The 26,073-nt window shown below is 42.8% G+C and overlaps 1 protein-coding gene across 9 annotated transcripts in view; it reads left to right on the top strand.

Moving 5' to 3' along the window:
- Nucleotides 1-9,930: 9,930 nt before the first annotated feature.
- The window catches only part of Parn (poly(A)-specific ribonuclease), a 172,001-nt gene continuing 155,858 nt past the window's right edge, over nt 9,931-26,073 (top strand). For 7 of the 9 annotated variants that reach the window (XR_008222644.1, XR_008222646.1, XR_008222645.1 and 4 more), the window contains exons 1-11: nt 9,932-10,095; nt 10,514-10,591; nt 12,237-12,316; nt 12,805-12,872; nt 12,952-13,033; nt 16,907-16,967; nt 18,714-18,858; nt 20,305-20,367; nt 21,610-21,648; nt 22,407-22,449; nt 24,261-24,341. Coding sequence is in view for 6 of the 9 variants with exons in the window: in XM_052759567.1 (XP_052615527.1) it covers nt 10,077-10,095; nt 10,514-10,591; nt 12,237-12,316; nt 12,805-12,872; nt 12,952-13,033; nt 16,907-16,967; nt 18,714-18,858; nt 20,305-20,367; nt 21,610-21,648; nt 22,407-22,449; nt 24,261-24,341 (759 nt within the window). In the remaining 3 variants the exon portion in view is untranslated. Of the gene's footprint in view, nt 10,096-10,513; nt 10,592-12,236; nt 12,317-12,804; nt 12,873-12,951; nt 13,034-16,906; nt 16,968-18,713; nt 18,859-20,304; nt 20,368-21,609; nt 21,649-22,406; nt 22,450-24,260; nt 24,342-26,073 lie in introns of all 9 variants that reach the window. The other 2 variants (XM_052759564.1, XM_052759563.1) reach the window with 2 other exon arrangements.

The raw sequence follows: 26,073 nt of genomic DNA, 5'->3' as shown, positions 1-26,073 counted from the left end.
TGTGTGTTTATTTTATAAGTGGGCTCCGGGACTGGCGGGACTTGGTGGTGGGAGCTGGAAAAAAATTCTCCAGCTACACCATTACAACTCTATTCACGGGTGAACCCCATTACCCTTGTTCCCTCCTCCTTTTCTTTGTTGCTTTCTAACAATGTATAACAGCAGCCGGGCATTGGTGGCGTTGGTGGCGCACACCTTTAATCCCAGCACTCAGGAGGCAGAGGCAGGCCCATCCCTGCACCAAAACAACACAGAGAAACCCTGTCTCGAAAAAAACCAACAAACAAAATATGTAACAGTTAATTCTCTCACCCTGGTGAGCACCTTATCTTTCCCATAAAAGGGCTGCTCTCTCAAATCTCAATTTAGGGTGAGACAGCAGGATGGCCAGTCCCTGGTGCACCCCAAAGTATAGACTGCTTTAATTGGACAATCGTGGATTTTTCTCCTAGAAGATTCTCAGGTTTAACAACATCTTTAAGTTGTTGGACATGGGGCTGGGGATGAAGCCCAGGTATAGTGCTTGTCTGACATACTTGTGCAGCATATAACCTAACTGGGCATGGTAAAACACCTGTAATCCCAGCAACTAGTCGGAGAATAGGCAAGAAGGTCAGAAGTTCAAGGCTATCCCTTAACTTTGGAGTGTATTTGAGATCAGCCATCTCTAAATGAATAAATAAGAGTAAACATGATCTCTGCTAGTGCAAGGAAGTGTGAATTTACTTTCTAGAGAATAACCTGTCAAAAGTATAAACTTTTTTCTTCATTGTGATAGGAGATACATAACAGAATTTACCATTTTATTTTTTTTCCTTTTTGAGACACAACCTTTGTATCACAGGTTAGTCATGAATTTGAGATCCCCTCAAATCTACCTCCCTAAATGTTTTAAGTATAGGTGTATGGAGGAGACCCCTTCCAGAATGGGGGTTCCCTCCCAGGCCCTGGATTAGGCACAAACCACACCCAAAATACTATTTTCACAGAGAGATCCTTTACCAATAGTGGAAGAAAAGTTAAGTGGCTACTTTCTGACTCAGGCAGAAAAACAGCAGCAAATTGACTTTGCAGGTGTGATTTTTAAGAAGAGAAAAAGGGGAGATGTGTGTTAGAATGGGCTAGGATGTGGTGATGTATTTTGTTTGGGCATGTTAATTAGGAAAACCAAAGGGGGCTTTCGATTGCTAGACTTTAATACTTTGTGGCTGGAACTTAGTATCAGCCACAGGAGGAAGAAGTGGACAAATAAGGGAATAGACCTTGGTGGTTAAATATAGGAATATAATCTAATGATTAGCAAATAAGAAGGAATGGGCCGGGCGGTGGTGGCGCACGCTTTTAATCCCAGCATTCAGGAGGCAGACGCAGGCGGATCTCTGTGAGTTTTAGGCCAGCCTGGGCTACAAAGTGAGTTCCGGGGGAGGGGGGGTGACCAAAAAAAAAAAAGAAGAAGAAGAAGGAATGGGAGAGACTGGCAAGGTCTGCCAGAGCCATGCTCACCATGCTCAAGGCAGCCAGAGTCCTTTCAGTGTGTCCTACCAATCTCATCTTTTTCTTTCTTTCTTTCTTTCTTTCTTTCTTTCTTTCTTTCTTTCTTTCTTTCTTTTTTTTTGGGGGGGGTGTGGGTTTTTGACACAGGGTCTCTCTGTGTAGTCCTGACTATCCCAGAACTCACTCTGTAGACCAGGCTGGCCTCAAATTCACAGAGATCCACCTGCCTCTGCCTCCCAAGTGCTGGAATTAAAGGAGTGAGCCACCACCACCTGACCACACTCAGCAATTTTAGGAAGAAAAGAGATGGAGGAGTGCAAGGAGGAATCAGCCAAAGAAAGAGGAGGACTCCAGGGGCCAGACACCCAGCTACACAGCAAGCCATGGAGTAAGAGTAAGATTTACAGAAGGAAACCCTGTTTCAAAAAACAAAAATAAGGCATTCTGCCTAAGGCCAGCCCAGGGTCCAGCTGCTGATCATGCAAAGCCTAACAACTTGGAGGCGGTGGTGAGACTGCCCTACTGATCAACCTGTTTAGCTGAGATCCATTCTGGAGAGGTCTCAGAAGCCTGCAGTCTGAGGAAACAAGATCAGGTGAGGAGTTGGCGAGCAAGCAGTGTGTGACCGGAGAATAGATAAGGGCCTATCTCCAGACCAGCAGACCAAGTCTCTAGCCCCTAGTCCCCCGGCCATTGGAGCCCGAGGGACCCGGCAGCTGCCTTTCTCTGCTCTCTTACCAAGAAAACCAGCCCCTGTGACCCCAACAACTACAGAAGTCATAAGCCCACCCTGCACCGACTAGGAACAGCCACTGGAACCCCAGTGACTGGACAGCTGCCTCTTTCCCTGCCCCCTCACCAAGAAAACCATCCCATGAGACACCAACAACCACCAGAGCCATAAGCCCACCCTGCACAGATTGGGAACAGCTGCTCCCTGAGGCAGAACCCACTAACACTGATTGGACTAAGCTGCTCCTGGAGAAACATAGCCCATCAGCACTGATTTGACCAATAACTCCCAGTGGACCAAGACTACCAATTGGAACAAGACAGGCACCCTCAGACACAGACACCAGCTGCACCAAGTGGAGGAAGAGATGAGTAGACACCAGCGCAAAAATACAGGCAACAACATAAAGACCTATATGACACCATCAGAACCTAGTGGTTCTACACCTGCAAGACCTGAGCATACCAAATCAGAAGAAGCAAAAGAAGTGAATCCTAAAAATGACTTTAAGAAGATGATAGAGGCCCTTAAACAGGAAATGAAAAACTCCCTTAAAGAGGAAATGAAAAATTCCCTTAAAGAAATGGAAGAAAAACAAACAAAAATTGGAATCAATCAAAGAAAGCCAAGAAAAAGCAATTAAACAGATGAAAGAAACAATTTAAGATTTAAAAACTGAAATGGAGACAATAAAGAAGACACAAACTGAGGGAATGCTGGAAACAGAAAATCTGACTAAACGAACAGGAACTACAGACGCAAGCATAACCAACAGAATGCAAGAGATGGAAAAGAAAATCTCTGATGTTGAAGACACAATAGAAAAAATAGATTTGTCAATCAAAGAAAACACTAAAGCCAAAAAAGTCATAACACAAAACATCCAGGAAATTTGGGACACCATGAAAAGACCAAACCTAAGAATAATAGGGATAGAAGAAGGAGAAGAATACCAACTCAAAGGCACAGAAAATAGATTCAACAAAATCATGGAAGAAAACTTTCCCAACCTAAAGAAAGAAATACCTATGAAGATACAAGAAGCTTACAGAACACCAAATAGACTGGATCCCCCCCCAAAAAAAGGCCCCTTGCCACATAATAATCAAACCACTAAACATACAGAATAAAGAAAAAATATTAAGAGCCGCAAAGGAAAAAGGCCAAGTAACATATAAAGGCAGACCCATCAGAATAACACCAGACTTCTCAATGGAGACTATGAAAGCTAGAAGGTCCTGGACAAATGTTATGCAGACACTAAGAGACCACGGATGCCAACCAAGACTATTATACCCAGCAAAACTCTCAATCACCATAGACGGAGTAAACAAAATATTCCATGGTAAAACCCTGGAGGAGATGGGAATGGGGGGTGGGCTGGGGGGAGGGCAAGGGTGGGGTGGGCTGAAGGAGGGAGGACAGGGTAATCCGTGGCTGATATGTAAAGTTAAATTAAATTATAAAATAAATTTAAAAAACAGATTTAAACAATACCTAGCCACAAATCCAGCCCTACAGAAAGAACTAGAAGAAAAAATTCAACCTAAGGAAATTAGACACACCCATGAAAACTCAGGCAATAGATAATTGCACACCAACAAATACCAAAGAAGGGAAACACAACACTACCACCAAAAAATAACAGGCATTAACAATCACTGGTCATTAATATCCATCAATATCAATGGTCTCAACTCACCTATGAAAAGACACAGGCTAACAGAATGGATATGAAAACAGGATCCATCCTCCTGCTGCATACAAGAAACACACCTCAACTTCAAAGACAGACACTACCTCAGAGTAAAAGGCTGGGAAAAGGTTTTCTAGTCAAATGGACTTAAGAAGCAAGCTGGTGTAGCTGTCCTAATATCTAATAAAATAGACTTCAAACTAAAATCAATCAAAAGAGATCGGGAAGGACATTACATATTTATCACAGGGAAAATCCACCAAGATGTAGTCTCAATTCTGAACATTTATACCCCAAATACAAAGGCACCCACATTTCTAAAGAAACATTACTAAAGCTTAAATCACACATCAAACCCCACACACTAGTAGTGGGAGATTTCAACACACTACTCTCACCAATGGACAGATCTACCAGACTGAAAGTTAACAGAAAAATAAAGGACCTAACAGATGTTATGACTCAAATGGACTTAGTAGATATCTACAGAACATTCCACCCTAACACAATATACTTTCTTCTCAGCACCCCATGGGACCTTCTTGAAAACTGACCACATGCTTGGTCACAAAGCAAATCTCAACAGATACAAAAACAATGGAATAACCTCCTGTATCTTATTCGACCACCATGCTTTAAAGTTAGATTTCAACAACAACAAAAACTATAGGAAGCCTACAATCATGTGGAAACTGAATAATGCCCACCTGATGTACCAATGGGTCAAGGAAGAAATAAAGACATTAAAGATTTCCTAGAATTCAATGAAAATGAAAGTACAACGTACCCAAACTTACGGGACACTATGAAAGCAGTGCTAAGAGGAAAATTCATACCACTAAATGCACACATAAAGAGGTTGTAGAAATCTCACTCTAGTGAGCATACCTGAAAGCTCTAGAACAAAAAGAAACAAACTCACCCAGGAGGAATAGATGCCAGGAAATAATCAAATTGAGGGATAAAATCAATGAAATAAAAACAGAGAACAATTCAAAGAATCAATGAAACAAAGAGTTGGTTCTTTGAAAAAATCAACAACAGAGACAAACCTCTATCCAAATTAACCAAAAGGCAGAGAGAGAGCATCCAAATTAACAAAATCAGAAATGAAAAGGGAGACATAAGAACAGACAACGAGGAAATCCAGAGAATCATCAGGTCATACTTCAAAAACCTGTACTCCACAAAATTGGAAAAACTAAAAGAAATGAACAATTTTCTGGATAGGTACCACATACTAAAGTTAAATCAAGACCAGATAAACTATTTAAATAGACCAATAACCCCTAAGGAAATAGAAACAGTCATTAAAAGTCTTCCAACCAAAAAAAGCCCAGGACCAGATGGTTTCAGTGCAGAATTCTACCAGATTTTGAAAGAGGAGCTAATTCCAATTGTTCCACACAATAGAAACAGAAGGAACATTACCAAACTTTTTATGAGACTACAGTTACCCTGATACCCAAACCACACAAAGATGCAACAAAGAAAGAGAATTACAGACCAATCTCCCTCATGAACACTGATGCAAAAATACTCAACAAAATATTGCCAAAACGAATCCAAGAACACATCAAAAAAATTATCCACCATGACCAAGTAGGCTTCATCCCAGGGATGCAAGGATGGTTCAACATATAAAAATCTGTCAATGTAATACATCATATAAACAAACTGAAAGAAAAAAACCACATGATTATCTCATTAGATGCTGAAAAATCTAATCAATATTTATATGTATAATTCAGCTATCATTTGGCTTAAAAGGGTTTATTGGGAAATGTTATCATTTTTACTATTCTCTACAGAGAAAATATTTTCCAGTTTCAAATAACCCTGGACTTTTGAATTATAACTTGTTTTTATGTTTTAAAAAAAGTCTGTATAATTAACCCCCACCCCCAAAAAAGAAGTCATTGCCTGTCCCCTCAAGTTCTGTTTCACAAGTTCTCTGTGTTGAATTGAATCATATAATATAAAACTTCCTGCCACCCCCTAAACTTTTTAAATTAAATTAATTTATTTATGTTACATGCTGACCACAGTTTTATCCTCCCATTCCCTATCCCACCTCCTCTTTTCTCCCAAATCCACTCCTCCTCAGTTTTTGTTCAGATAAGTGCAGGTCTCCCATGGATAGCAATAAATCATGCATATCAAGTTTTGGTAGGACTAAGCTCCTCCCCTTGTTGTAAGGCTGGATAAGACAACCCAGTATGAGGAATAGGTTCCCAAAAGCCAAACAAAGCAGTGGGGACACTTTTAGGAGACCCACAAGTAGAGCAAGCTACACAACTGTCAGTCACATATATGTAGAGGGTCTAGGTTAGTCTCATGCAAGCTCTCTGGTTGTCAGTTCAGACTCCGTGAGCTCATATGAGCCCAGGTTAATTGATTCTATGAGTTTTCTTGTGATGTCCCTGACCTCTCTGACTTGTACAATCCTTCCTCTCTTCAGCAAGATTTCTGAAGCTCTGTGTAATGTTTGATTGTGGGTTGCTGGATGAAGCCTCTCTGATGACAATTGGGGTAGACACCAATCTATGAATATAACAGAATTATTATTGGGCATCATTACATTGACTTTTTCTCCAGTCATGTTTGGTTCTATTCTAGGTCTTTGGGTCATCCAGCCTCTGGTTCCTGGCACTCCAGGCAGTGTCAGGGGTGGGCTCATTCTCATGGCATGGGTCTTAGGCTGGACCAGTCATTGGTTGGCCACTACCACAATCTCTGGGACACCCTTAACCCAGCACATCCCATAGGTAGGACAGACTGTAGGTCAAAAGTTATGTGGCTGTGTTGTTGTCCCAATCCCTCTACTGGAAGTCTTGCTTGGTCACGGGAGATGGCTAGTTCATGCTACATATGCACTATTGCCAGGAGTCATAACTGGGGTCATCCTTGTAGATTCCTGGGAGTTTCCCTTGCACCACGTTTCTACCTGACCCCGAAATGCTCCCCCTTGCAGCCATCTCTTTCCGTAACCCCCTTCCATAACTCCTTAAAATTTTGTGAAAGTCTGATATTCATTCTGTTTTTTCTGGGGATTCTTTCTGAGCAGTCCTTTGTCTCCACTGCCATCCTTTTCAGGATGTCTGGAATGCTCTCTTGTTCTCTCTTCTTTTTTTTTTTTTTTTTTTTTTTTTTTTTTTTTTTTTTTTTTTTTTGGTTTTTCGAGACAGGGTTTCTCTGTGTAGCTTTGTGCCTTTCCTGGAACTCGCTTTGGAGACCAGGCTGGCCTCAAACTCACAGAGATCCTCCTGGCTCTGCCTCCCGAGTGCTGGGATTAAAGGCGTGTGCCACCACCGCCCGGCAATTGTTCTCTCTTCTTATATCTTTTATTTTCACTCTTTTTTTCTTTTGAGACAGAATCTCACTGTGTAACTGACCAGCCTGGAACTCAGAGATATGCCTGTTTCTGTCTCTAAGGTGCAGGAATTAAAGTCATGTGTACCACCACACCCAGCTTTTTTTTTAAATTCATTTCACTCTTTCCCATAGCCAGCTTTTTTATTCACTCTTTTTTTTTTTTTTTGAGACAATGTTTCTCTGTGTAGTCCTGGCTGTCCTGGAACTTGTTCTCTAGACCAGGCTGGCCTCAAACTCACAGAGATCTGCCTGCCTCTGCCTCCTGTGTCCTGGGATTAAAGGTGTGTGCCGCCACCACTCAGCTTTTATTCACACTTAATGAGGATCCTATCCAGGTCTTTTTAAACATTTTTATTATTTTTAAGTATGTGTATGTGTGTGTCTGTGACTGAGTGGACACTATGCAAGTGAGTGCAGGTGCCATGAAGGTCAGAGGCCTGGAACTGGAGTGGCAGACAATTATGAGTTTGCTGATGTGGGTGCTGGGAACTGAACTCAGGTCCTCTGCAGGAGCAGAGCATACTCTTAAACACTAAGCAATCTTTCTAGTCCCTCCTTTCCAGGTTTATAGGCAAGGCTCCTCTTTTCTTTAGGACCCCTGTCATGTCTAATGCTCTTCCTCCCACCAGGAGGTCTGATCATGGTCTCTTTCTCTTTCTCCTAATAAATCTCATTCATGACGTGTAATTATATGTCAACTTCCTTTCCTGCACTGACCTTGATTTCTTTTCTTTTCTTTTTTTTTTTTTTTTAAAGATTTAGCTATTTATTATAAGCGCCATATCTCATTACAGATGGTTGAGAGCCACCATGTGGTTGTTGGGAGTTGAACTCAGGACCTCTGGAAGAATAGTCAGTGCTCTTAACCACTGAGCCATCTCTCCAGCCCCCTGACCTTGATTTCTTTTTATTTTCTTTTCTCTTTCTTTTGTGACCTTGATTTCTATTGTATTGCTACTATTATTCCCCTGCTCCCCTGCTTAATAACAAACCAATTAGTATACAGATCCATTTGTATATCATTCTCTCTCTCTCTCTCTCTCTCTCTCTCTCTCTCTCTCTCTCTCTCCAGGGTTTCATTATGTAGCCCTGGCTGTCTTGGAACTTACTATGTAGACCAGGCTGGCCTGGAACATGGAGATCTGCTTGTCTCTGCCTCTTAAGTGCTGGGATTAAAGGCGTGCACCACCACCACCACCCACCACCTGGTGAGATTTTTTTGAAAGACCAGGTTAGATTTATTCAGTCAACCAGTTTAATAAGAACGTCCATTATAGCCGGGCGGTGGTGGCGCACGCCTTTAATCCCAGCACTCGGGAGGCAGAGCCAGGCGGATCTAAGTGAGTTCGAGGCCAGCCTGGGCTACCAAGTGAGTTCCAGGAAAGGCGCAAAGCTACACAGAGAAACCCTGTCTCGAAAAACCAAAAAAAAAAAAAAAAAAAAAAAAAAAAAAAAGAACGTCTATTATGTATTATGTATCAGTCCAGCAAGCAACATGCTTTGGGGACCAACAACAATCTGCAGCCACACCACCCAGCTGTAAAGGCTCCAGCTTTGCCCTCTTTGATTCGCTAAGAAGCCCTGCATCCCCATCACTCTCTGTTGCAGCACCTTGCTCTTCATCTCCATAGCAACTATCAAGTTTCCAAAGGGCAAGTCTTATTTCTGCCTGGTTTTTTCCTTCCTACCCCAAGTTTGCAGCTCCAATGGGACAATCACCATGCTTTCTCATCATGGTATCCCCATCCTACCAGAGTGGCAACGGAACAGGAATTCAGTACACAGGACCTGAGAGACAGCTACATTTACATGATAGCACTTGCTGTCAAATCAACAAGACTCAAGTACAGATTCCCAGCACCCATGTCAAAGCCAGGCACAGCCCTGCAGGCCCGTAACTCCAGCCTTGGGAGGCAGAGACTGGCATCTTAGGAGCTCTCTGGCCAGCCATTCCAGCTGAAACAGCTTCAGTGAGAGACCTTGTCTCAAGGAAGGTGGAGAACAAGAGAAGACACTGAGGTCCTCCTTTGCCTACCACTGAGGAGCACTAAACACCAACACACACACACACACACACACACACACACACACACACACACACACACACACAAGCAAATTATATGTATATATATATATATATATATATATATATATATATATATATATATATATATATATATATATATATTTATTTTTAGACAGATTCTCATTATGTCGCCTAAGTGGCCTCGAATTTGCAATTCTCTTGCCTCATCTTCCTCAGGTCCGGAATTTCAGGTCCAGGGAGAACGGTTCAAAAATCTCTAGATCAAGCTGGGCAGTGGAGGTTCACCCCTTAATTCCAGCACTCTGGAGGCAGAGGCAGGCAGATCTCTGTGAGTTCGAGGCCAGCCTGGTCTACAGAGCGAGTTCTAGGACTGCCAGAGCTGTTACACAGAGGAACCCTGTCTTGAAAAGGCAAAAACCAAACCAAAACAACAACAAAATCTCTTGACCAACCAGGTGTCAGAACAGGAACTTCAGCAATTTGGCCAGGGTTTGGGACTTTGCTAGCGACAACCCCATTTCCAGGCAGCGGGCAGGCCCTCAGCCTCCGCCCTGCCCCTACGGTGACGCAGCTCTGACGCAGGCCCAGCGGCGCGCGCTGTTTCCGGAAGTGTCCCCCGCGGTCTGTTCCGTGGCTGCCTCCGACACTGCGGTCGCTGCTCTTCGCTGCGGAACTCTGCGCGTGGACCGGTGTCGGCCTGGGCGGGGCCAGGGTTCGGTCTGAGCGGCAGAATGGAGATAATCCGGAGCAGTGCGTGTCCGCCGCGTACCCCCCCTTGTCTGCAAGCCGACCCAGCGTGCTAGGCCTAGACCTCGTGTGCTTGGCGGGGCCCGGGGCCAAGTCAGTCCTGCTAGGCTTTGCATCCTCTGAAGCCGGTGGTGTTGGAGGGACTGTCCCTCTGCGAAACTGACACCTTTGGCACCTTTGCTTTTCTCTTCCCCGTGCATCTCCTCTGGCCTAGCCCTCTTTAGTCGTGCACACTTCGGGTCTTGACTCCTCTGCCTAGCCACCCCTGAAGAAGTTGTCTCCCTGTGGTCCTTGCACATCCTAGGGACTTGTCCGTCTCTTCCGTGGCCCTGGGCTCTCCTCCGGACCCTTCTCCCATCTTTTAGTTGGTGGGCAGGAAGGCCAGCCACCTGTTCTGAGCTTCTTCTTGGTTTCTCTACAGATTTTAAGATTAATCTTCACAAAGTGTACCAGGCCATAGAGGAGGCTGACTTCTTCGCCATCGATGGGGAGTTTTCAGGTATCACTCCCTTGAAAGCTCTGGGCTTACACCTTGTATAGCTAAGACTCCTTTCGTAATCTTGCTGGTTATGGCAAAAGCGTGAGAAAGATGCAGTGGTTCTCTGATTCGTAAGGCTGTGAGGTTTGTGGATACAGATTATGGTTCTGGTGCTGCTTAAAACAATTTAGGTGTATATGGTTAAAAAGCAGGGGATTTAGTTCTTTTATTGTTGTTCTCTCCCCGCCCCCCAGGGTTTCTCTGTGTAACATCCCTGGTAGTCCTGGAACTCTCTTTGTAGACCAGGCTGGCCTTGAACTCACAGAGATCCTCCTGCCTCTGCTTCCTGAGTGCTGGGATCAAAGGCTTACGTGCCCCAGGCCCTCTCCATCTAATTTAAAAAAATACATTCACTTGTTGAACCTAGAGCTGCCCATTTCAGTTAGAGGGTGGCCAGCAGCCTCTAGGATCTGTTTCTCCCCACAAGCCCTCCAGTGCTGGGGTTACAGGTGTGTGTTGCCATGCTCAGTTTTTATACAGTGAGGTCCAAACTCAGGACCTTTTGTTTGCATGGCGAACACTATCCTTAGAGTCATTTCCCAGCCCTGTTTCAGTTGTTCTTAAGTAGTTTTGCAATTTGGTGGCATTAATTACACACATGTTGCTATGCAGCCAGCACCGTCCATTTCTGGAATTATTTTTTTTTAATTTTTTTTATTTTTTTTGGTTTTTCGAGACAGGGTTTCTCTGTGTAGCTTTGCGCCTTTCCTGGAACTCACTTGGTAGCCCAGGCTGGCCTCGAACTCACAGAGATCCGCCTGGCTCTGCCTCCCGAGTGCTGGGATTAAAGGCGTGCGCCACCACCGCCCGGCTCATTTCTGGAATTTTAAAAAACCTTAAACAGACACACTACTCATGGGCATACTCATTACTCCCGTTAGCCTCTGTCAGCCATCATCTGTCTTTGATTGTGGCCACTCTAGACACATTGTGTAAGTGAAATCCTATAGTATTTTGTGACTTGCCAGGGCCACACTTGGATGGCAAATAAGGATATTACTTAATGCTTTAGTGGAAATCTTTATTGCTTAGCTCAGTAGATACATGTGTGCATGTATGTGTGTTTGTGTGTGTTTGCATAAGTGTGTGCACATACATATGCATGAATGGAGGCCAGAGTTCAACATTGGATGCTTTCCTCAAACTCTACTTTTCTTTCTTTTTTTTTGAGACAGCATCTCTTACTGAACCTAGAGTTCACTGATTTTACCTGGTTGTCTGTCTGGCCAGGGTGCTCCAGGGATCCAGTCTCCCCAGTGCTACACGTAGCTGTTTGCATCGGTTCTGGGGATTCTAACTCAGGTCCTCATGCTTACACAGCAAGTGTTTTGCTGACTGATCCATCTCCAACCCCTAATTATTATTTTTCTATGAATGTAGGAATCCAACCTGGGCCCTCTCATGTGCAAGGCAAGCAAGCACTTCTACCAGTGAACTATACCCACAGCACACATTAATGTTAATTTTGAAAAAGTGTGATATAGACACTGAATTAATTTTAACTAATAGGAATATGAATAGGCACTATGGAGACTGACACTCTAGCATGTGACAGTTTTACACTAGCATTTATTTATGAGCCCAATCCTTATTTTTTATGATCTAGGAATCAGCGATGGACCCTCAGTCACTGCATTGACAAGTGGTTTTGACACCCCAGAAGAGAGATATCAGAAGCTTAAAAAGGCAAGTGGATATGCCTAAAAGTCTTTTTCTTTGTCATGTGGATCCTGCTGTTGAATTATGAAGAGGTGGAATCATTAAACTTACACGTCCATGTTTTCTAAGTGAGGTGTGTCTTCTCAACACCAGCCACAAAATACTTTTGTGATGCTTAAAATAGCAAAAAGTATTGTTTGCTGGAAAACATTCTGAGGAAGGGCTATTATTTCTTAAAATTAATTTGATATATAGGAAATTAATATGATGTAATTATTGTAGTAATTTGGAAATAGGCCTAATGCTATGCTCTGGGGATGATAGATGGCTTCTTAGTTGGGAACATAGTTGTGTATAAATGAATAAGACTTCTCATGTATAGCCTGCAGTCTGTTCCCACTGGCCTGTTTTGCTGAAGTTTTATTGAATGATTCAGAAAACCACCAGATTGAGAATACTTGCTCATGTCAGATATGTGGCTCTCTTGTGACTGATGTTTTATTTTTCTTTTCCAGCATTCTATGGACTTCTTACTGTTTCAGTTTGGCCTTTGCACTTTTAAGTATGACCACATAGATTCCAAGTAGGTTGTCTTAATGGTTGGGAATTCCTAATTTGTCTGCTGGTATCACCCCTAAATGTCCTTTCTCTTGTTTTTCCAGGCACGTAACGAAGTCATTTAACTTCTATGTTTTCCCCAAGCCTTTCAGTAGGTCCTCACCAGATGTCAAGTTCGTTTGCCAGGTCAGTAGTGGAACTGCATTTCTCCATTTATGAAGTGCTGTTGGGACGGAGTGGAAATGTAGAATTCCTTTAGACTTAGCTCTAGGGGCTGGAGCTGTAGGCCAGTTAGTAGAGTGCTTACCCAGCATGAATGATGCCCTGGGTTCCAGCTCCAGTACCACATAGTGGTGCATGCTGTGATTTGGCCTTGGGAGGGAGGTGGAGGTAGAGGGATCATTAATTAGAAGTCATCCTTGACTACATAGTGAGTTTGAGGGCAGTCTGGACTATATGAGACTCTGTTTCAAAAACAAAAAACAACGCCACCCCCCCCCCACCCCCCCCCCCGAAAAAACGAAACCAAACCAAGCTTTGGGTAAGTTATCTCACCTTTATTCTTAGATTTTAAAATTAATGACATTGTTATCTCCTCTTCATTTCAGAGTATTATAAGGAATAGGCTATAAAGATAAGCAGATGGAAATTAGATCATGAACTTTATTATAATAAAGCTGGGTTGGGGGTCATGACATTGCAGTGGGACTCTATTTGGGACTTCTGCTGTCTTCCTCTGGATTTATCCTATAGTAGGACCCACAGACTTCTCCTCACCTCATTGTCTTTGTTCCTTCCTCAAGGGTGGAGCTTTATTTTCTGAAAGAGTCAAACTTCTTAAACCTGGGTCCTTTACCTTAACTCACCAATTTGGAAACAGAAGGTGGAAGAGACTCCGCTTTCCTTTTGAGAAGGGCACCAAGTACAGATGCAAGGAGGCTTGAGATTGTGGTAGCTGGCTTGGCAGACACTGGATACGTAAAGTTTCCTTCTGTCTGCTGGTAATTTGTCATCACGGATAAGGAGAGTAAACGTGGGGCTGCCTCTCTTCCCTGTAATCCTGCAGCTTAGGGTCTCTCTCCCTAGTAACATGAGTTCATCTTTGTCTTTTCCTTTTTTACCGTAAAAGTAGTAATGCAGCTGTGGACATCCAGAGGACAGACTCCTGGGTACTTTCTAAGTAACAAGATAAGGGCTGGCAATGTAGCTTAGTAGGTAGAGTGAGTGCTTGCCTGCTATGCACGAGTCTTTGAACTTGATTCCCAGCACTTGCATAAACTGCGCAAGTGGCACATACCTGTAATTCTAGGGTCTCATGTATGATAGGTAAACATTTTATAAACCGAGCTATCTCCCTGGCCCTAAAGTTGTTTTGCTGTTGTTGTTTGCTTGTTTTATTTAAAAGTACAACTGCAGGAGCTGGGGATATGGCTGAGTGGGGGAATCTCAGCTCGGATTCCCTACAGCCGTGGAGAATCAGGGCTCACCAGCCAGAATCTGTAGTCCCAGGGCTGTGTGTTGAGACAGGTAAATTCTGAGGGGAGGTGCCTGCTGGCTAGCTAGTCTGACTGAAAAGGCAAGCACCAGGTTCAATGAGAGACCATGTCTCAAAAATTAAGGTGGAGACTGAATGAGGAAAATACTCAGTGTTGACCTCAGGCCTCCACATATGGCTGAGTATGGGTAAGTTGAGTGCACCTTTGCACACGTGTATATAGATGTGTATGTATCACATACAGTCAAGTGTATATATACACACAGCAAAGTAGAGAGTGATGTGAAGATACAGGTATGCATAAGCACATGTACCGCCCCCCCCCATACTACATACACATATACACACACATACATCCACATAGACACACGCCCACATCTGCAGAGCTACATTTTACAAAGGAGTTAGGTGCTAGAGTCTGAATAGATTAAAATTATGTCACAGTTGTTCTCAAAGAATTCTCATCCTTAAGTCATCTGGGACCTAAAGGCAAAGTAGCTTACTGTGTCCTTGAACATTAAATGTGTTTAGCACTGAGCTGCTAGGTAAGGTGGAGGAATGGGCTGGGGAGTGCTGCCTAACCCAGGGCTCGAGGTGGAGTGAAGCAAATGGGGTTGCAAAATGGCATTTACATGCTTTTTGTCTTCTTTTCCTGTTTCCGCACCTTCTCTTTGTTGTGTGAGACTTGGTCCCATGAGGGTCAGGCTGGTTTCAAACTCACTAAGTAGCTAAGGATTACCTTGAACTTCTGTTTCTTCTGCTCGATGTGTGTCACAGATCTGCCTTTGTCTTTAATAGATGGTAAAATAATTGTATGTATACCAAAGAATTTTCCTAGAATAAATGTTACTGTGATTAATTTATCAGCAAATGGTTGATTTGTCTACCTATTTTATATGTCTGTGTCTGGGGTTGTGTGAAATTTCTTGGGTGAAAAGGGGTTTCTAGTGGAAAAAGTTCAAGCAGCCCTGGTTTGGCACTTAGTAGACAATGCCTATCCAGGCCCTTCTTAGTGTGTCTGTCAGAGATGGAGTGTTTGCATGGCTATATAAGACTTTAGGAGAACATAGGAAATTGCAGTAGCTACAGTATTATTCTCCTCTTTAGTTGCTTTGAGGAAGGGCTTCATGATTTGGCCAAATTCATATAAAATCTCTAAAATTATTTACTCAGCTTTAATGAATCTATTCACATCTTTCATCTTCTAGGTACAGGATATGTTTGTTTAGTTAGGTTTTCTCAGGGATTTTGCCCTCTGGATCTTGAACATTAAAATCATCCAATTGACTAGGTGGTGGTGGCACATGCATTTAATCCCAGAACTCAGGAGGCAGAGTCAGGTGGGTTTCTGTGAGTTTGAGGCCAGCCTGGTCTATAAAGTGAATTCCAGGACAGCCAGAGCAGTTATATAGAGAAACCCTGTCTTGGAAAACCAAAAACCAAAAACCATCCAACTCTCCAGGTCTGGTGGCACAGGCCTGTAATCCCAGCTACTTAGGAGACTGAGGCAGGGAGCAACAGAGCTCCAACTATCAGTGGGCTACAGAGTGAGTACAAAGCTATCTTTGACAACTCAGTGAGACCCCGTCTGAAAAAACACAAAGCAGAGTGCTGAGGATACAGCTCCATGGTAGAGCACTTGCATAGCATGTATGAAGCTGTAGGTTCAATCTCCACTTCTTAGAAACAAAAACAAGAGCCCACAAGGAAAGACTATTTAGGGCTGTGAATGCAGCCAGCTCATTTGGTGGAGTGCTGGCCCAGCATGAGTGAAGCTTTGGAGTCCATCCCTAGGACCTGTAGACTGGGTGTGGCTGTGCATAGCCGCAGTCTCAGCTCTCCGGAAGCTTCAGGATTAGGAAGTTCAGGGTCATCATATTCAGCTACGTGGTGAGTTCTAGCTATCCTAGCTACATGAAGCCATGCCTCAAAAAAACAATACAAACCAGTATGAGACAAAAGAAAACATCCAATTAAGATTTTGATCCTTCAAGACTGGTAAGAAGGCCGAGGGGGTAAAAGTGCTTGCTTTGAATTCAGTGCCTTGAATTCTACAGGTTGTCCTCTGACTTCCACATGTGCCTGCCATTCCACCACCACCCCTCTTACACACACACACACACACACACACACACACACACACACACACACACACATACTATGCTACTAATGATAAGATGTGGGCCTTCTGTATCCGACTCAGTGTAGATAATGCCTTACATTCCTTCAGTTTATACTCGAGGTTGTGTGGATGTACTTTATTTCTGTTTACAGCCTCACAGTCAGTGTAGTAGCAGAGGGCAGGATCCTACTTCATTGTGGAGTTATCTGTCCATACTCAGTGGATTTTAACATTATAAAACAGAGAATGTTTTATAAAGCTACTAAGGGGAAGAGCCATGGTGTTTTAAGTGAATGAATAGTCATGGCAGCTATGGCTAAAGACTTTTGACCTTTGGCCTGCTTCTTTCTTGTTGTGTTGTCATGGTTACTTGTCTGCATCACCTCTCTGCTGTTTTGACACTGGCCTTGAATCTCACTGACATGTGTGTTGTTTGTTTCAGAGCTCCAGCATTGACTTCCTAGCGAGCCAAGGATTTGACTTTAATAAAGTGTTTTGCAGTGGTAAGACTGGCTTTGCAGTTGATAAACCTTTGAAATCCTTCAGAAGTAAATCTCATTTTGCTTAAGAATCATCATGTTTTAAGTCTTTTTATTTTATCAATTTAGAGTTCATCATGTAGACAGTGCTAGGTTTCATGTGCAGTTATGTGGTTACAGATGTGTGCTGCCACATCTAGTTTGTCCGTGGGTGCTGGGGCTCCAAACTCTGCTCCTCATGGCTTCATAGCAGGGGTTTAACTGACTGAGCTATATCCTGAACCTCTATATTTAATTTTTTATTAAAGAAATTTTTACATTTATGTATTATGCCTGTACCACAGAGCTCAGAAGAGGATTTTGTATATTCTGCAGATAGAGGTAAAGGTGTTTGTGAGCTGTTTGATTAGGTGCTGGGAACTGAACTCAGGTCCTCTGGAAGAGCAGCGAATGCTTTTAACTGCTTCAGCTCCACGCTCTTTTTGTAAACCTGGTTAATTCTGAGGTGAGCAGGAGAGTAGTATTTCCTTAAATTGTAATGCGGCCTCTTAAACTCTGACTTGATAGAGAATAGTTCATCATACCCCTTTAGGATTTAGTTATGTCTATGTCCAAATGTAGGAATAGTTTCTAGTTTCTGCCAGTGTGACAGGTGCATGTAATACTTAGCACCGTATTCTAGTCTTTTGGTCACAATATTCCCTTATCCATTACTGTGTATCTTATAATTGGAGATATCTCATGAGGAGAGGTGTGGTCTATATAGTTGGCACGATTCTAAGGGCTTACCTGTAAGGATGTGGGATTGGACAGCATGCTGAGAAGGGACAGTGGCTTCCTCATGTCCCTTCCTCACTGAAGAACATGAGGCCTCTTTGTCAGGGAGGTGACTATTAACTATTTATAGAATAGTAGTGCTGGAATATTGGATAGTAGCACATAGTAGAATGGCCTTCCTTCCCTTAAATGTTTGAGAGTAAAGGTGGCAGGTCAGGTGGTAAGTCAGTGAAAGAGCACTTGCTAGCACAGGTGAGACCCAGTCTCATCCTTAGTACTGCAAAAGGAAAAGAAAAAGAAAGAAGGAAAAAGTAATATTTGGGAGTCAGATGTGGGGTGGCTGCCTGCAATCCCAGTGTTGGAAGCCAAGGCAGGATTATTGCAAGTTCAGTGCCAGCCTTGGCTACATAGCAAGAGACCTGTTCTCAAAAACAGAAGGCCTGGAATAACTCTTCTGCTCTGTGACTTGCAGGCATTCTCCAGGAGCTTGAGCTCTGGCTTGGTATTGTTGTATGCCTATCCCTTCTCTTGCTCAGGGTGACTTCAGCATCCAACAGGATGATCAGAAATGCCCAGTTTTGTGCATTTCTTGAGGAAATGCTAACTTGGAATGATTTTGTTGTCAATTAACTTTGAGGAAATCCTAACTTGGATTGATTTTGTTGTCAGTTAACATAGTGAGTTCCAGGGCTACATGGTGGGACCTTGACTCAAAAAACAAAAACAAACAAATAAAAATAGTTTGTGTGAGGGCTGGACGCATGGCTCGGAAGTTAAGAGTGGTTGTTTTTCTTCTAGGGGGCTGGAGTTCGGTTCCTACCACCTACATCTGGCACCTCACAATTCTAGGGGATCCAAGGTCCTTTTCTGATCTCTGCAGGCACCTGCACAAGACACATACATATTCATATAAATAAAAATAAATTTATAAGAAGAGTTTTCTGTGTGAAATTATGATTTCTTCTAATTTATTCTTTAAACAATTATGTATAGGAATTCCATATCTGAATCAAGAAGAAGAAAGACAGCTGAGAGAGCAATTGGATGAAAAACGTTCTCAGGCCAATGGGGCAGGAGCTCCGACAAAATGTCCTGTGACAATTCCTGAGGATCAGAGGAAATTTATTGACCAAGTAATGTAAGTTCCTAAGCAGACATTGCACAGCACCGGCTTCGGGCTGTCTCACACTGGGTGTGAGAGGCAGGCTTTAATTGTGGCTTATTGGAGGATGTCTGTCTCTCACACCTACTTGTGTTTCATATGCACAGGTGTGCGCAAGTTGATATGAGAGGCTGTCTCTTGATTGTGGCAGGACTTCTGTCTTCCACACCAACTTGTGCTTCAAATGCACAGCTGTTCACACAAGTATAAATGTGAGTTGCAGGCTTTAATTGTGGCATATCTAAACATGGGCAATAACAGCAAGTTGCATCATGTTTGGACCTGTTCCATGCTACTGTGGGGCCTCAGCAGGTGTGCAGATGTCTGGACCAAGCTTTCCTAGAACATTGCCCCATATACACTTTTTGTTTCTTACAGTGAAGTTTTTGACAGGCAGATATGCCCTGGGAGGAATATCTAGTCTTGTATAGGTTAGTTACCAATGTAATAGCTTTATTAGAAAAGTCAAAAATATATTACTAGTATTGATGAATTCTTTCTTAAAATACAAGTTTTGTGCATGTGTAAGTGGTATATATACACATATGTGTGAGTGTCTGCATGAGAAGGTCAGAGAAGGGGGTTGGGTATCCTGCATCACTCTTTGCTTTATTACTTTGAGGTAGGTTTCTCCCTGAACCTGGAGCTAGGCTGGCCATCAGCACGGCTCAGTGATCCTCCTGTCTCTGCAATGCCCCTCCTCATCACTGCGGTCATGGCTGTATGTTAAGCCCTGCCTGACTTGTTGGTGTTAGGATCTGCACTTGCCCTCATGGTTGTATAGCAAGCACTCTTAACTTGTCTCTGTAACTTTAGCATTGATTAATTGTTTGAGAAATTGTTATAATTTTAAGAGTTTCACCCAAAGCATATGTAAAAACACACCTATTTTCTTTGGTTTTGATTATCTTTTTGATTTGCTCAGAATGTATGGAAAGAAGACCTATAAGCATAAGAAATATGTTCTTGGGATTCGGAATGTGACTTAGTTGGTAGAATGCTTGCCTGTAACGCACAGGGCGTAGGGTTTTGCGTGAATTGAGTGTAGTGGTGCATGAGTGTAGTGGTGAACATCTGTAATCCTGGGAGGGAGGAGGACCAGGAGAAGCAGAAGGTCAAGCTGTCTTCAGTACATAGCAAGTTTGAGGTCAGCTTGGGATACATGAAACTGTCTCAAACAAGAAAAAAGGGGAAAAACTAGACTGCTTTTGTGTGTGGGGGCATGTTCCAGAGATAGAATTCAGGCTTTTGTTCACGTAGACAAGTGCTGTGCCTCTGGCTTCTCCCCAGCCCAGTATTTACATTGCTTTTGAGTGTAACTATTGCTGGTGACTCTGAGTATGGGTTTTGAGTACAATGACTGTTCTGATCACTTCATTCCTTCAAGGTACTGATGGTCATTGTCTGATTCTTACTCATCAGAGAGAAGATAGAGGACTTCCTACGAAATGAAGAGAAGAGCTTGGATCTAGAGCCGTGCACTGGGTCAGTTGCTGTTTGTTGCATGCATTCCTTTTTAGGAGAGGAGTTCTGCTTTTTGATGTGTGTTCTCTTCTTCCCTCCCTCCTTCCTTCCTTCCCTCCCTCCCTCCCTCCTTCCCTCCCTTTCTTTCTTTAAATTCTTTTTTTTTTTTTTTTTTTTTTTTAGACAGGCTTTCTCTGTGTAACAGCCCTGGCTGTCCTGGAACTCACTCTGTAGACCAGACTGGCCTCGAACTCAGAGATCCCCTGCCTCTGCCTCCTGAGTGCTGGGTTTAAAGGCATGTGCCACCATGCCAAGCATGTGTGGTCTTTTTACAACATCCTTATCAATAGTCTTTCTGTCATAGGTGTGCTCCTAAGACTTGTAGCACTAACACAGTGGGAATGTTTGTCTGCTGAGACTCAGAATGAAAACTTTGTCCCATCCTTGGACAGCACTTAGCCTTTAGGTTGTGCCCAGGAGCAGCATCATTGGCCTGGAGGAGTGCTAAACACATGAGGACCTCAGAAGAGAAGGATTCACTGTCAGGCCACCTCTGTTCTTTTAATTTCTCTCTACAGAGAAAAACCAAATCAGCATGTGAGAGTATCTCAGCATCTTTCCCCCTTTTACTTATGACACACTTCACAAAGGTGTTGGAATGCAGCTGTAGGAAGCAATATATTTGACCATAATTTCTACCTAGTCTCTAAAAGCAATATAGTGTAGCTGGAAAGTTTTCTCTCTGGGTTCCGCCAGGCCCTGGCAGTCCGACAGCCCACTTATAAAATAAACACACAGATGCTTATATTATTTAAACTGTTTGGCCTAATGGCTCAGGCTTCTAGCTATCTAGTTCTTACATCTTAAATTAATCCATTTCTATAAATCTATACCTTGCCATGTGGCTTGTGGCTTACCGGCATCTTCACATGCTGCTTGTCATGGCGGCGGCTGGCAGTGTCTCCCTCCGCCTTCCTGTTCTCTCAATTCTCCTCTCTGTTAGTCCTGCCTATACTTCCTGCCTGGCTACTGGCCAGTCAGTGTTTTATTTATTGACCAATTAGAGCAACACATTTGACATACAGACCATCCCATAGCAATATAGTAACTTTAAAATTTTGATAAAGGCAAAAGATGAGTCCTTCCACCTCAGAAATGTGCCTATATTTGTTGTCCATACCATTTTCTAATGAGGACACTAAATTCAATCTTTCCCAAGCATCAACTTAATAGCCCAAGTTAATTCCTTCTTTTGTTTTATAGGTTCCAAAGAAAACTTATTTATCAGACTTTGAGTTGGAAGTAAGTATTTGACTTAGATGTGAGAGAGCTCTCAAGGACAGGGAGTTAACAAAGTACAATCTCTGGTCCCATTGCTCTTGAAATTTTCAGTTATGGGTGATTTGACCCTATCATGTCCCTAGTCAGTTCTTAAATTGATTGCCCTTTTTCTGTTACCACTTTGTATTTGTCTTAAGGCACATGTAACTCTCTCTGTTCTCTGTGTCTTTGCCCTTCCAAACTAAAAAATCATCTACAGTGATGTGTACATGGGAATAATCTTGAAGCAGGACAGAGGAGGGCTGTTGGCTGGTTTGTCCAACCTCCTTTCTTGTCCTCTCCATACATCTAACTCTCCGTGCTTTCCACATCCCTGTCCTCTTTGGCTGCTGCAAACACCGAGGCAAACTGCAATCCAGCAGCGCCCCCCTTCCCTTTGTGTACCCCGTGATGTCTACAGACACTGTCACCACTTCAGTTACAAAGTAGGCATTAGGAAGCAAAATGTCCTCTGTGGCAATTAGTTGACTATATTATGAAATACCAAGCATTTTAGAAAGTGCTAAAAATCCTAAAAAGTTCACATGAAATTGATAACATTCCAGTGCATTTAAGAGAAGAGGCAGAGAACAGCGGCTGAAATGTTATAAGTAGGCTCATTGTAAAGTCTTCCTGTGAAGTTGCAATGATGATTGCCCATGTCAGTAAAACTTCAGTTTCTTTGCCTTTGAGTCTGCACTGATGGTTTTTGTTGTTTGTTTGTTTGTTTGTTTGTTTAGGTATCCCAAAGGCATTCATGTTGAGACACTAGAGACTGAAAAGGTAACTAAAAGTTATTCAGTGCTGGCAGTTCACTAACACGGTGGTGCACTGAGGTGTTGACAGGCTTCCCTTTTCCCTGGCTCCCATGACCTGTGACTGTCCTCTCTGAACCTGCTTTTCCTCATTTGTATATCGGGGACTAAGGATGACGATCTTAAGCTAATGTAGCTTACAGCTGTTAAGATAAAAAAAATTAAAATTCGAAAGATTTATTTTATGTGTGTAATTGTTTTGCCTGCATGTAGAATGTGTACCATGTGCCCATGGAAGCTAAAAGAAAAATTGGAGTTATAGGTGTTTGTGAGCCACCTGTAGGTGCAGGGAATTGAACTCAGGTCCTCTGCAAGAGCAGTCAGTGATCTTAACTACTTGCTAGGCAAGCCCCAACCTCGATCTTAATTACTAAACCATCTCCTCAATGCCATTTAGTGCTTTTTTTTTTTTTTTTTCTTTTTTCTTTTAATTGTTGATTCAGGCCAGGATTGGTTGTGTACTCCTTTAATTCCAGCACTTAGAGGCAGATAGAGCTCTGTGAGTTCCAGGCCAGCCTGGTCTACATAGTGATTTCTGGGACAGCCAGGGCTATGTAGAGAGATCCTGTTTCAAACAAAACAAAACAAGCAAAAAACCAACAAAACCAACCAAATGATTCAGTGGATAAGTGGAAGTGAACTTTTTACCATCTGTTTCATATATTATTTTTAATTAAAGATTTATTTATTTATTTATTTCAGGACAGGGTTTCTCTGTGTAGTTTTGGTGCCTGTCCTGGAGCTTGCTCTGTAGACCAGGCTGGCCTCAAACTCACAGAGATCCACCTGGCTCTGCCTCCCTAGTGCTGGGATTAAAGGTGTGTGCCACAGCTACCCGGCGATTTTTATTTTATGTGCATGGGTGTTTTGTCTGCATGTATGTTTGTGTTCCATGTATGTACAGTGCCAAAAAGGGAATTGGATCTCACGGGACTGGAGTTATAGATAGTTGTTAGCTGCCATGTGGTTCTGATAATCAAACTTGGGTCCTCTAGAAGAGCAGTCAGTGCCCTTAACTGTGGAGCCATCTCTCCAGCCCCTCTTTTTCTCTTAAAATTTTACACACACACATATGCACTTAAAATTTACACACACACACACATACGCACTTGCTTGTCTGTGGCTGTGTGTTGGGAGTTGAGGTGTGTGGAGGTCAGAAGACAACTTGTGAGTCAGTTCCCTCTTCCCAGGGATAGAACTCAGGTTGTCAGAGTTGTCGTTAGGTGCCTTTACCTAATGAGCCATGTCTCCGACCCTTGCACTGTGTGTGCTTAATGAATATAGAATATGATTTATGAGAAATCAGACTATACTTATGCAAGGTTTTTTTCTCATGTTCATAAAATATGTGGATGCTTTATTTAAAACTAATTATTTAGAATTTCGTGGTCAAAAGTTACATAACCTCTATGGTTCCTATACAAAGTCTTATTTGCACATTCTGTGACTGATTTTAACTGATGTTTGTTAGTTTGAATTCCTAAAACACTGGATGTATCATGGACATGCAGATGCAGAGGGCATCTGTGTACCCGCTCAGCTTTGGCATCATCTCAGAATAGTTTCTGTTGTGCTTGCTTATGCTTTGGCTTACAACTTTTTGGTTGTTTTCTTTTTGGCTTATTGAGATGGTCTTATATAGCTGAGACTGGCCTTGAACTCACTATGTAGACCAATACATCAAAGTTGCCATTCAGAGTTATAATCACAGCCCTTTGGAGGCTAAGGGGAGGTCAAGATGTTTCCAGACTACTACTGCACGTTTGCTTTGTCTTTTAGAAGGAGAGACACATAGTTATCAGCAAAGTGGATGAGGAAGAACGCAAGAGAAGGGAGCAGGAGAAGTATGCAAAGGAGCAGGTAAGTGCACTTTCTATTTCTTTTGAGTAAGAAATGAAAATACAGATAGGATTGACTTCTTTCTATGTATTCTGGATCACAGTTGTTGGATCAGTTTGGCCAGCAGATGGCCACTTGTTAAAGGTAATTTTGGTTTGCTTTTGAAGCCCAGTAGGGTCTTAGAATGCAGTTCCTGATTCTCTTGTCTCAGTCTTCCAATTGCTGGGATTACAGCTATGCACTGCCTTGTCTGCCTTAAGTTGTTATTTTTTCATAAGTCACCTTGATTGACTTGGAAATTCTAACATGTCCTATAGCTAGGTATGGTGGCGCATGCCTCTAATCCCAGCCCTTGGAAGGAGGAGGGTGGAAGGTCAGGAGTTCAAGGCCAGCATAAATTACATGAGATCCTGATTCAGAAAAGAAATAAATAACCCCAAATATTTGAAGTGATGTTAACTCTGAGTGCTATTAATTAATTAATGAGTAATTTAACATAGCTTATTTTTCTCTAAAACAGAAAAGTATATAGATTATCCTATTTATCTAGATTTTCTTAAATTAATTTTATTATTTTTAAAGAGGTTCTTGTTTTTTTCTTTTGAGACAGGCTTTCTCTGTGTAGCCCTGGCTGTCCTGGAACTTGCTCTGTAGATCAGGTTGGCCTCAAACTTAGAGATCCTCCTGCCTCTGCCTCCTGAGTGCTGGGATTAAAGATGTTCGCCACCACCACCCAGTGAAGAGTTACTTTTATTATTTTTATTTATGTGTATGTGTGTGTGTTTGAAAGTGAGTGCCACATCTACACAAGTGTGCAGAGGCCAGATGAGGGCACGGGAGTCCCTGAAGCTGGAGTTAAATGCATTTGTGAGCTACCTAATGTGATTGCTGAGAACTGAACTTGGGTCCTCTGGAAAAGTAAATAGTGCTCTTAACATCTATACCAGGAATCTTAAAAGTTCTTATTAATAAAAACAAACCCGAAGCCAGGTATTGGGGTGAATGCTGGAAGATCAGAGAAGCAGAACAGGCCACAGCCACCTCACCTTGCCAGTTCCTCAGCTGATCCTGTTTCCTCAGACTGGAAGCCTCTGCGTCCTTATCCAAATGGATCTTAGCTGAACTGCTTCTCGAAAGCCTCAAAGCTTAACCAGCTAAAAGCTTCTAGTTTCTGGTCTTCACGCCTTAAATACCTTTCTGCTTTCTGCCCTCACTTCCTGGGATTAAAGGCTCACTTCTTGGGATTAAAGGCATGAATCACCATGCCCGGCTATTTCCAGTGTGGCCTTGAATTCACAGAGACCCATGCCTCCAGAAGGCTAGGATTAAAGGTGTGAGTGCCACCGTTTTCTAGCCTCTGTATCTAGTGGCTGTTCTGTTCTCTGACCCCAGGTAAGTTTATTAGGGTGCACAATATTTTGGGGAACACAATACCACCACAAACATCTGAGCCATTTTTTCAGATCAAAAAATTTATTTATTTTTTAAATTGTGTGTATGTGTGTGCAACACCCCCCACCCCCCGAAAATTAGAAGAGCCTGTGATATCCCCTAGAACAGGAGTTATAGGTGGTTGTGGGTGCATGAATGGAACCCGGGTCTCCTGAAAGAGGAGTGGCACTCCTAACTGTGGTGGTATCTCTCTAGGTTCCTCATTTTACATGCTATTAGGGATTATTGTTAAAAATCCTGTGACACGCCGGGCGGTGGTGGCGCACGCCTTTAATCCCAGCACTTGGGAGGCAGAGGCAGG

The sequence above is a fragment of the Peromyscus californicus genome, unplaced genomic scaffold (genome assembly GCF_007827085.1).
Source record: "Peromyscus californicus insignis strain IS unplaced genomic scaffold, ASM782708v3 Scaffold_3__1_contigs__length_106647218, whole genome shotgun sequence".
Lineage (NCBI taxonomy): Eukaryota > Metazoa > Chordata > Mammalia > Rodentia > Cricetidae > Peromyscus > Peromyscus californicus.
Note: the sequence above shows the minus strand (reverse complement) of the source record. Positions and strands in the feature narration are given on the sequence as shown.